The following is an 11,456-nucleotide window of genomic DNA, read 5'->3' on the forward strand; positions in this document are numbered from 1 at the left end:
AACACTCATTTTGGACAGAGGAGATTATGGAAACATTCTGTCTTTGACCAAAACTAATCTTTGTTGGTTTGCTTTTGCAGGTGTGTGGCACTCCAGAGTACATAGCCCCCGAGGTGATCCTCAGACAGGGCTACGGGAAGCCAGTGGACTGGTGGGCAATGGGAATCATCCTGTATGAATTCCTGGTCGGCTGTGTTCCGTTTTTTGGAGACACCACTGAAGAGCTTTTTGGACAAGTTGTCAGCGGTTAGTTAGAAAAAAAAAATCATCTGTGTCGTCACTGATTTACTTACTTTATTTATTTACTTTACTCCATCTAGTTATTTACCGTAGTCGTTTTCAGTTTCAGTGCTGAAGAAATTGACTTCTTTCAAAGATTAAAAATGTCAAGTTAGTAAAATCTTGACAGTTTTGCTGCTGACTGCAGTTAAGTTACTCAGAGTAGTTGTGCACTTTATTGCATTCTTGTCAGAGCAGGTCTATATACTGTAGTTGTGTTCTCAGATTAATCAGAGAACCCGCTCTAAAATAGAACATCACAATTTAATTCAGATGTTTTCATTTGTAATTGTGACACTAACATAACTCAGTCTAGCACCATGACAATCTAAAGTAATATCCGGCTTTAGCAAGCAAACCACTCTTATTTGCTCATGTTTTGATATGACTGCATCTTTAAAGTTAATGACTGCTTACCTCACTGCTTTTTTTGTGATCTCACATATGGCCTCTTATTTCTCTGATGGTCAGATGAAATCATTTGGCCAGAAGGAGACGATGTCTTGCCTCCTGACGCCCAGGACCTGATCACCCGCCTGCTGTGGCAGAGCCCTTTAGAGCGACTGGGAACGGGTACTATTGATGATGATGAATAATAGCAGTGTTTGATTTAGTTTGATGTTGTTTCCTCACATTGATGAGATTCAGTACCAGATTTATGGTGAAGGAAGAAGTTCAACTTATTAAGTGCTTATACGAATGACAGGTTTAAATCTTACTTGACAAATTAAAGGAAGATTTACTGAAAACTGTTTGGTTGCAGGTGGTGCATCAGAGGTGAAGCAACACCCCTTTTTCCTGGGTTTGGATTGGAATGGACTCCTACGCCAGAAAGCTGAGTTCATTCCTCAGCTGGAGGCAGAGGATGACACCAGTTACTTTGACAGTAAGTAACAGTGAAGACTGTATTCTGAATTCCACATATTAAACCGTTCAAGATTAGTAAAGACCAGTTGTGTGATACGTTTTGTATGGGATTATACTGGGGGTGAAATTTTTTCTTAAGGTCTGAGTGTCTTTTCTGTGTTCAGCTCGTTCGGATCGCTACCGTCACATGGCGTCTGATGAAGATGAGGAAACCAATGATGAGGAGTCGTCTTTGGAAATTAGACAATTTTCTTCCTGGTCGCATCGTTTCAGCAAGGTAAACACTGCGGGGATCCACTGAAGTATAACATGAAAAAAAAAAAAGGACAACTGTGTTTTCAGGCTGTTTTACTGTGCACTGTTCATTATTAATAGGTCTAACTGGCCACAACATATATGTATAAAAAATACAATTAGCAGAAGGCCTCCCGAGAGGGTTCTGATCATCAGTCCAGCTCCACATTTCACTGCTTATCTCATGTTTATTCTTCAAGGTTTACAGTAGCACAGAACATCTGGCGACGCCGTCCAACCTGAGCTTCTCTTCGGACCGGAGCCACAGTGAAGACAAGGAGGACCGTGGGGACGTGGGAGGACCTGTTCCCTCGCCGAGCCCAGCAGATTGCACTGTGGAAAACAGACAGTCTGGGCGTATGGCCAGGTAGTGTAAAATATATTCCACAGTTTGTGATGAGCTTTTTGCGTTTGTCTTAAGGATTTGTTCATATTGTTGAGATGCTTTTTTTACCAGGTTGCGAATAAGTTTCTGTCAAAACAAATGAGAAATGAACACTTCACCAGTACCCGGAACCGCTGTCTCTTCACAACTCGTGGTCGATTTGCTGTTGTTTTGATCACTTGATCTCACACCAGATGATCAAATCATGAAAATGGTCTTTGACTGTCTGCAGCCTTCGCCCTCGGGCCTCCTCCAGCTCCTCCCAGTCTGAGAGAAGCACCAGTCCTCTGGTGATGAGCAGCACTCACAGCCTGGAGACGATGCCCCGCTTTGCCCTCTCAACTGATGACGAGGGTAAATCTTTTCACTTTTCACATTTCTGTTCACGGGATACAGATGCTTCTACCAGAGACATTAACAATGAGCACTTGAATACGTTATTTACCTTTTAAACTGTGCTATCTGCAGCCGAGGTAGTGGTGTCGAACTTACGGAGGATCAGAATTCGCAGCAACAGTACGGGGGCCAAACACTCGTCCCCCAAGGAACCAGCAGGCCCTCGACGCTTCGGTAATCAGCTTGAGACGCCGGACAGACAGAGGCTTCCCTGCGGAGGAAAGGTTCCCAAGTCAGCCTCCGTCTCAGCCCTGTCCCTCATCATCACTCCAGGTACGCTGAAGGTTATCATCATCTCAAAATCCAGCTGAAAATAGAATTCCCTCATCATTTAGTTAACTTTCCAGCTGCAGTCTGTGGTTTGAGTTGAAAAAAACAGGAACACAAGATTTTAGTATATACACCTGTATGTTGATGTAAAGCAGGCCTAGATTTACAATCATAAAAGCTGAGACTGGATTTATTTATGTCTATGTAAATATGTTACATTTGTATGTTTCAGATGACTCGCCCAGCGGCCTCCAGCCCTGTCCGATCTCCCCACGCTCGCTGTCTTCCAACCCCTCATCTCGTGACTCGTCCCCGAACAGGGACCTGTCGTTCAGCCCTGGCAGCCTGAAGCCACCCATTGTCATCCACACTTCGGGGAAGAAATACGGCTTCACGCTGCAGGCCATCCGGGTTTACATGGGTGACAGCGACGTCTACACTGTGCATCATATGGTGTCGGTAGGTGTTACAATGAGTCTTTGAAACATCTCCCGCATACCAAGATGCATGCCTGAAACTACCCTTTGTGTGTTTCAAATGTAAAGTGTCAAAGTTGCGTGTTTTGTTTTCGTGATCCCAAACTTGAAGAGAGTGCTATAAAGAGGTGGTTATGTAATGCTCAAAACAAAAATCTACTCCTCATTGTTCTGAAAGAGTGTGGAGGAGGGCAGCCCGGCTCACGAGGCAGGTCTGTGCACTGGAGACCTCATCACCCACGTGAACGGAGAGTCGGTCCAGGGCCTGGTGCACCCAGAGATGATAGAGCTGCTACTGAAGGTACAACTGCCCGACGTGGCAGCTGCTTAGTTGCTTTGAAATATAGCTGAAATAGCTTTTTCTTTTCAATCTTTTCTGTTGACGAAAAAATCTTTCATCCCCACTAAATGTGCAGAGCGGCAGCAAAGTGACTCTTCAGACCATAGCGCTCGAAAACACTTCTATCAAAGTGGGTCCAGCTCGGAAGAGCAAACACAAAGGCAAGATGGCTCGTCGCAGCAAGAGGAGCAAGAAGAGAGATAATTATGACAGGTGAGGATCTGGGGTTTGGTTGTTTTTTTGTTTTTTTTCTTAGGCTCTGCAGTGTTGCTTGTCATTTGTTGACTTTTTTGTAGGCTGGTAAATGTTAGCTATCAGTTCTCTACCTCCCTCTAGTGTTGGACACCAAGAGCAGTTTAGTGCACTTCTATGGAAAAAAAATCAAATCTATATTGAGAAATTTCTTCCAATCACACTTGCTTTTGTGCTCCTCTCAGACGGCGGAGCATCTTGAAGAAACTGTCCAAGCAGAGCACCGTCATGCACAGCAGTCGCAGCTTCTCCTCGGGTCTTCATCACTCCGTGTCCTCCAGTGAGAGTCTTCCAGGCTCCCCGACACACAGCCTCTCCCCCGGCCCCTCCACACCCTGCAGGAGCCCTGCACCTGACCATCAGGGCTGTGGTGAGTCAACTGTTGCTTCAAGATTTTTTTAGGTGATGGTTTAAAGGCTCTGATGGGCAACACGGAAATGCGGTCAGTGGATATTTTGCAGTTGCATGCTGAATTTAAGCCTTTGTGATCATCTTTGGTAGTATTAATTTGTTTATAAATTATGAAATTATGTTACCTCTGCTCCCTAGACAACAACTCTCCTCAGAGCACATCTCCTTGCTCCAGCTCTCCCAGTTCCCCAGCTGCCCACATCCGACCCAACTCTCTCCACGGCCTGGGCTCCAAACTCAGCACGCATGGCTACACTAAGGTGGGCCGTAGGAAGTCAACCAGTAACATCCCCCCCTCTCCTCTGGCCTGCAGTTCCTCCTCATCCTCCAACCAGCCACTTTCCCCACAACGCTCGCCCTCCCCGCTGCCAGGCTTTGCCAAAACCCTTCACTCTTATCATGGCAAAACCCTGTCACCCCCCACCATCGTTAGACATATTGTCCGGCCCCGCAGTGCTGAGCCACCTCGATCTCCTTTGCTCAAGAGGGTGCAGTCAGCTGAGAAGCTGTCTGGAATGTATCACGGTGAGAAGAAGTCTTATGCCCCCCGCAGGCACACTCTAGAAGTGCCTTTTTATGGTGAGGGTGACCTGCTGGGTGACTCTGAAGTAGAGGGAGCCTGTGGAGGCTTTTACATCGGCGCTGACCACAGCAGGCTGGGGGGCTACATGAGCAGCCAAAGGTTACGGGAATCTGGGACGGAACGATCAGAGCAGCTGGTTGTGATGCGGAAGCTCAACCTGTCCGAGCGGCGAGACTCCTTTAAGAAGCAGGAGGCAGTTCAGGAAGTGAGCTTTGACGAGCCAGATGAGAAAAGCAGCAACGGTGTGACGGGTACCACCGCAGCTCCAGGAGTCCAGACACAGCCTCTGCAGCAGTACAGGACGGCCTGGATGGTCACTCGGCCTAAGAGCAGAGAGGTTGAACTGGAAGTGCCGGTGGTGAGGAGGTTCACACTGGTGCCACAGATCGCTGTTCAGGGTTCAACGGAGAGCGAGGAGCAGGACGAGTGGGAGCCATGCTCAGATGGAGAGGATTCCACTGAAAACCCTGAGCTGGAGATCACTTCATCCCAGCAGCAGCAGACAGAACATCCACTAGCTGACAGCAGTCAGGCAGCGGGAACCCCTCCCACTAGTCATCAAGGTGCCCCAGCATCAGGGAAGACTGAGTGCAGAGAGGAAACCCCTCAAAAAGGACTTGCAAGAAAATGACAGCTCATGACTGCAGTCATTTCAACTGCTCAGATCTAATCGTTGTGCTCTCGCATACAATGAAGCCGAGTTGTTTCCAGCCTGCCCCAGGTGGAGTGAAGGTTGTAAGCTTTTTTACAAACTGGCTGAAAACGTGGGAGAAGGTTTTACTTGAATTTTGTATTGTAAATATTTACAGACTAATACAGAATTTCTGGTTGTATTTATTACATTTGTAAAGTATAATGAGTTCAATAACATGGAAAGAGGGAGGTTCTCGTTGTCGGAACAGCCAAGGCTCAAATGTTTTGTATCTATAAAATGTGGTTTTATGTTTTTTTTGTTGTTTTTTTTTTTTAAATGGATTTTTTTTTTCTAGAAATGTCTATTTTTAATTCAATTCTGGCGGTACAGATAATGCTGGATTGTTGTAGGACCAAAAGGTAGAGAAGTCATAGAATCAGTCAGGACACCCCCACTCCCCTCCTCGGTGTCTGTTAGGATTTTTATAGAGCAGGTTCAGTAGTGCTGATATTGACTATCAAAAACATCAGAATGACCTTTTCAGTTTACACTGCAGGGAACGTGATTAGTTAGCCGTTTATGATCATTTTTCAGTCAGTAATTATTTATTTATGTTATTTGTCCATTGTTACTTTGCCTCAGCCTCCCATGCCACCACAACAACTGCCTACAGGGAAATGTTGTTTTCCACGTTCCTTGCCGTGTGAATTCATGGTCACGCCATTGTTTCAGTTCCGCCTGACATCAGTCAGCACTGGTGCAGTGTTACAGTTCACTCTGAGACACTGTCCAGCTGTGACTTTGAAGTAGAGTCTGTTTTCAGGACACGACGAAGCCACCGTGAAGGGTTTGATGTGCCATATCGGAGCAGAGTTCTCTTAAGACTCCATCATTGATGATTAAAAAAACAGTTTAAATGTACTTAATATGAACTCAACATAAAAGCTTTTATTTTTTTTAAAGTTTCTCTTCACCACTGGCATTGTAATCGTTGCAACACAATGCGAAGCTGATTATGAAGCTTCAGATGTTGCTTCTTTTTGAGGTGGTTTTGATCACCTCACGCTTCATTTCGCCTCATTCTGCCACAGCTTGTTCCACTGAAGGCACGAAAACCTTTGAGCAGCCAGACTGAGGAGTGTGCTTTCTTCAAAGCCTGCAGGGAACCGCAGGATTGTCTTTTTCTCCTTTAAAGCAGTTTGGTGTTCATCTTAAGTGTTTCATCCTTGTGTTTTTTGGAGTATTTTTCCCAGGAAGTATTTGTCTTGACTTTACTCCACACCATTGTGAAAGACGCCTCGCGTAAATGACCCGCCCCTACGTTCTGTACTGTGTAATCATGTTTACACCAGAGGGGGAAAGTGCTCTATTTTGACATACGTTTTTGTAGCTAGACGTGAAAGGCAAACTGGAAACAGAAGAGGGACACATTTATGGTGAATGCAAACCCAGGGCTTCTTGGAACAAATGTTCGTCTCTGTTTTGTAAAAATATTGATGTATATTTTAGTATCAATGCTGTGTACAATTCCAAATGTATTGAGATGATGTAGTACTGTACGCACTATGACAATGACAATTTGTGGAACCAGAAGGGTTGTCTTTTATTTTCCTTACATTTTATCCTCTTTTTTTTTTTTTTTTTCTCGGAAACATCTTGTTGGGGTTCAGTCTTTCACATTCACACAGGTTTGTTCTACCTTACATTTTTCCACTACAGAGTTTTGAGGATTATTTTTGTTTGTTAGTGGTCGTTTCTGGGTTTGTACAGTTTCTCTGTCTTCTGTTTATATAAAGCATCAGAATAGCTGAGGTGTTACTTTGAACCCCTCTCCTCCTTGGAGTCTTTAAATCTTGGCAGGACGACCTCTCATAATGCTGTCCTCAGTGACGTGGGCAGATCACTGAGTGGCTCAGTTATTTCTGCAGTTTGACAGAATTGTTTACAATGAGGAAACATGCGATGTACTGTACACTTTATATCATGTGGTTCTATATGATGAAACTTTCTCCTTTGGTACTAAGAAAGAAGTTGCATATCTGTATTTGTTTTGAAGTAACTGTTCTTGAAGAGTAATTTAGCACCAAGCTGAGAAGGTTTTTTGAATGCTTACATGCACCTAAGTTTCACGGTGTTGGGTTTTTGCAGCCACTTTTTGAAGAACTGATATAAAGAAGCATTTTTTAAAAATTATTATTACTCAAAAGGGATTAGGGCAAGCTTGCATCACACTATTAGGCCTCTGCAGGAGCCTAAAGTCTTTGGAGGCACTAAACTTGGTTTGTAATGGGATTTTTGATTTGTGCACATGTGACCTGGAAAGTAAAGCTAAAGCTGGATGGATAATGAAATATCCATCTTTGGTTTTGTACTTGCAAAGAGTAGCAGTGTTCAAGACAGACCAAGTAAAACAGATGTCGCTAAATATACCAATTTGAGTTCTAAAAATGTTATGGGATGATCTTTGGGAGAGATATCATCAGAAGTTTCTTTAGATAACCAGGGTTCTTGTTTGGATGTAAACATACTTTGTCACTGTGCTGATCGCCACCAGTTGAAGGTCTCTGCCGTCGAAGCCAGTGGAGGTCAGTTCAGTCAGCTGGTGTTCAACATACTCTCAAAGAACAAACTGGCAGGTCAAGCTGTTGTACATGTGCACGTGTTCTCCTGTGGACTCTTCTGTTCAGTGCATGCTGCATGAGACAAGCACACAGCTGTAATACTTGACTGCATGGTATACCGGCGTTGTCGCCATGTACTGTGTTTTCTTGTGCAAAGAATAAACTTTGTATTTCTCTTTGACTTTAGTTGGACTTTCAGTTTTGTTGACATGATTGCATACCAAACACGTGGCATTTGTCAAGTCACACGCAGTGCTCGAACGCAGTGCTCATGTTTGGTAATAACACTGTATTAAAACTGATGATTTCAGTCTAAAGCTAAATGTTTACATTTGGTGGTGATCACAGGAATTTTCTAATGATATTGCCTGGGGTGTAGTGCAGGTTGTGTGGTCTATACCTTAATTTTATACCCTCTGAGTAAATACACTTCCCATCCCGATGTGCATCACATTCATCTTTTTTTCCCCCAAGGATTGTGACACATGCTTCTCTATTCGTGAAAGCAATGATTTCATAATGTTGATTCTGAACTAAAGCCAAACAAACGGTTACTTCAGACGCTATAAAACCATTAGATGTCACAATTCTGATTTGTAAAGCCTCCAAATCTGTCTTTTTAAATCCAGCGGTTCCCGTCTTGGCCGCCAGGTGTCAGTGATGTGCTTAGAAACCCGGTCACACCACAGAAGAAGCGTGTGTCCTTCACAACAGCGAACATGGCTAATGCTACTAAACTCATACAGAGGCTACGAAATATGCTATCTGGGGTAAGCAACTAAATTACGGTCGACCTTGTAAACGAAGCCAGGATGTTCATTGTATCTTACAGAAAGTCTCACTGTGTGGTAATAAATTGGCAAGATTAGCCAGCTATCTTTTGAGAGCTACCTCGAGCTAGCAGCAGTTGTCCGAGCTGAGCGTTTAACATGTAAAGGAGACACTTTCGATGATGTGGTTTCAGCGAACAAATATTCACTTCTGTTGTTTTTATTTTCCAGCACGATCTGCAGGCCAAACTGCAGCTGCGATACGGAGAGATATCAAAGAGGTGAGACACCGTTTTTACTTAAAAATGGGGAGAAAGAAGACCGATTGGAGCGCATATTTGCTTTCAATAACACTGTCACAGACAGAGCATCCTTTATCAAGCTGTTGCCCCGTTATTGGTGATTAAGTTAACTTACATTTAAAACTGTGAATTGAGACCCAGTGCGAATTTTAAGCACCCCTTTACAGATCCCAGTAATCCAAATGACATGAATTTTCCGAGATGTTTGTGACAAGATAACAGAAAGTGTAGCAATTGGTTTTGCTTACAGTTACATACACCTTTATGTAAATGTGTGGATTGACAAAAACATGCGTCTTAGGTTGATTGTTTAATACTTTAAGGATGTTTGCTTTTTAAATGTCTGTCACCTATGCTGTACAAAATGGAAATCAAAAAGTCTAAATGGTAACAAAAGGATGAGTCAGATTAGTTTGTTGGGATATAAATCATGAAACTTTACTGAAGTGAACTGTTGTAAGAGGGACTTTCAGTGATTATTGTCATAAAACTATAAGAAATCTCGTGGTTTATGCAACCATGGTCTTTACATGGAGAAATGTTGTTTTGACTAGCAGCTGGTGGTAATGTGTGACCACCACCTGATGCACATAGCTGTTTGCCAACCGGCTCCAGTACGACTCATCTGGCACTGTGAGCTTAGATGCTAATGGTGCTCCAGCAAGAAAAACGTACAAAGCTAAAGACCTGAAGACCACTTCTTTGTGGAAATCCTTCAAAGACACAAATGAGAAAGTCATCCAGCATTAACGCTTTCAGGCGAAGCTGTGTTTAGCAAGTTTACCTCCAGTTTGCGCCATTATTTAAGAATAAACACGGATATTATCCCTGTGATGTCTTCTTTAAAAGAGAAACATGAAAGAAAAATATCTTTTCAGGTTTAAACAAAAATAGAAGTCTCATAGTCATAGATCTGTTTCTCAAACCCTTCATTTCCAGTCATATTCTATGTCTCCCTGCTATGTCCAGCCTTACTGAAGATTGTTCACTCTGTTTTATCCGTAGGACACAGCCACCACCTAAACTGCCGGTAGGCCCAAGCCATAAGTTTTCCGACAACTACTATTACACCAGAGATGGCCGCAGAGAGTCGGCACCCGCCACCGTTGTGATGTCAACACAGAAAGCTCTTACGGCTGGCAGGTAAATCAAATGTACATGTACCTGTGTGACAATGACTTCATCATGCCGAAAGCTTCAGCCTCTCGAGTAAACGTCAGCTCGGGACGCAGCACACACATTAATCCATCTCCTTTATGACTCTGAGATAATGCGCCGCTTAGAAAACTGAGTGAAAGTGAGAGTTTTCAGTTTGTACTTTTAGTCAAGTCTGGTTTTTTTTGTTTTTTTCTTTCTAGTCAAGTTGCAGAAACTTCAAAGGCTCCAGTGACGCCAGGAGCTGCTTATAAAGAGCCAACACTCTCCACAGATCAGCCATACCTCTGAGCAACGGGACAAACGTCTTCATTACTTCTCATCCACATGTGCTACAGAGCCCCTGACTAAAGAAGATGTTGGTTGTATCTTGTACAATAGAAAATGTGAATAAAATGTTATACGTTTCCTTTTTTATTGTCTAGCTCTTTGGTCATACCAGTGTTAATTCTGCACTCAGACTTATTGCTGACAGGAAGTTTGGAAATGTTGAGTAGGAGGTGAGTTGAAGGACTTGGTAGATGTGTACTAATTGAGCCACTGAATCCTATAAACAGGTGTGTGTGACCATGGCTTTGGTGTTGTCTATTCTGAAGTCGCAGGGCTGTCAGCTAAATCCTCGACCCCTTCACGTGTCAAATTGTACTAAGGCAAGACGTTGAACCCTCACTTAGAATAGAATAGAATAGAATTCAACTTTACAAAGCAACAAAGTAGAGACAAAAGTACAAAGCAACGAAATGCAGTTTGCATCCATCCAAAAGTGCTTTAGCAAAAATATAAATATATATATTACAAATGTACAGGAAAGTTGTGAATATGCTATAACTAAAAGTAAAAGTATATACAGGCTAAGAATGTACAGACTATAAACAGGTTATAAATATGAAGGGGTATAAACAGACTATTAACAAAAGTATATATAAGTATGGGAGAGTATTTATGAACAGGAGTAGATTATCTATACGGTATATACAGTAGTCCATGTGTTATTGGTGTGTATATGGGGATACAGTCCATCGTTATTGTTCAGGTGTCAGAGTTCAGGAGTGTGACAGTTCACGTTATCAGGCTTGAGCCGATCTGGCAGCTCCGTCAGCAGCCTGTGTGCGGGATGGTTTCATTTCAAATGCAGCGTGAAAAGATCAGGCTCAAGATAAGCGTAGATCGTTTACTGCAAGATTTGTGAACCTGTTACTACTTCTCAAACGTTACGGTCCGATACCGGAAATGTATGTTAATGTGCGTTAACTCAGAGAGGCAAACCCTTGATTTCATACTCAGGAGGTCAGTGTGATGAAATCCTATTACATTCATCTGTGTCGTTTAAACCCAGAACTGAGCACAATTCAGCAGGTTACAAGACCGGCAGCTTTTAACAGATCAGCTGTTTCGCAGGCCAATCTTGGATTATGTTTCAT

At 43.2% G+C, this 11,456-nt stretch overlaps 2 protein-coding genes across 5 annotated transcripts in view; both read left to right on the forward strand.

The window, feature by feature from the left end:
* Positions 1–7,987, forward strand: part of mast3b (microtubule associated serine/threonine kinase 3b) — a 32,284-nt gene extending 24,297 nt beyond the window's left edge. For all 4 annotated transcript variants that reach the window (XM_072389285.1, XM_072389286.1, XM_072389287.1 and 1 more), the window contains 12 exons: positions 81–246; positions 751–852; positions 1,043–1,165; positions 1,311–1,423; positions 1,641–1,807; positions 2,058–2,179; positions 2,294–2,494; positions 2,724–2,950; positions 3,146–3,268; positions 3,384–3,520; positions 3,745–3,929; positions 4,109–7,987. In XM_072389285.1, the coding sequence (XP_072245386.1) occupies positions 81–246; positions 751–852; positions 1,043–1,165; positions 1,311–1,423; positions 1,641–1,807; positions 2,058–2,179; positions 2,294–2,494; positions 2,724–2,950; positions 3,146–3,268; positions 3,384–3,520; positions 3,745–3,929; positions 4,109–5,184 (2,742 nt within the window). In that variant the 3' untranslated portion in view covers positions 5,185–7,987. The remainder of the gene's footprint in view (positions 1–80; positions 247–750; positions 853–1,042; positions 1,166–1,310; positions 1,424–1,640; positions 1,808–2,057; positions 2,180–2,293; positions 2,495–2,723; positions 2,951–3,145; positions 3,269–3,383; positions 3,521–3,744; positions 3,930–4,108) is intronic.
* A 481-nt stretch (positions 7,988–8,468) lies between these two features.
* ndufa7 (NADH:ubiquinone oxidoreductase subunit A7) lies at positions 8,469–10,444 on the forward strand. The gene is made up of 4 exons (XM_072389289.1): positions 8,469–8,578; positions 8,810–8,859; positions 9,886–10,023; positions 10,239–10,444. The coding sequence occupies exons 1-4, from the start codon at positions 8,528–8,530 to the stop codon at positions 10,324–10,326; spliced, it is 327 nt and encodes a 108-aa protein (XP_072245390.1). The 5' UTR covers positions 8,469–8,527; the 3' UTR covers positions 10,327–10,444.
* Positions 10,445–11,456: the final 1,012 nt, after the last annotated feature.

The sequence above is a fragment of the Leuresthes tenuis genome, unplaced genomic scaffold (genome assembly GCF_036924035.1).
Source record: "Leuresthes tenuis unplaced genomic scaffold, fLeuTen1.0.hap1 SCAF_7, whole genome shotgun sequence".
NCBI lineage: Eukaryota > Metazoa > Chordata > Actinopteri > Atheriniformes > Atherinopsidae > Leuresthes > Leuresthes tenuis.

What these genes read in the sequence shown, in the direction of transcription:
- ndufa7 (XM_072389289.1), top strand. Translation starts at nt 8,528, where the DNA reads ATGGCTAATGCTACTAAACTCATACAGAGGCTACGAAATATGCTATCT. An exon ending in TACGGAGAGATATCAAAGAG is followed by an intron (nt 8,860 to 9,885) that starts GTGAGACACCGT and finishes TTTTATCCGTAG; the next exon opens with GACACAGCCACCACCTAAAC. An exon ending in AAAGCTCTTACGGCTGGCAG is followed by an intron (nt 10,024 to 10,238) that starts GTAAATCAAATG and finishes TTTTCTTTCTAG; the next exon opens with TCAAGTTGCAGAAACTTCAA.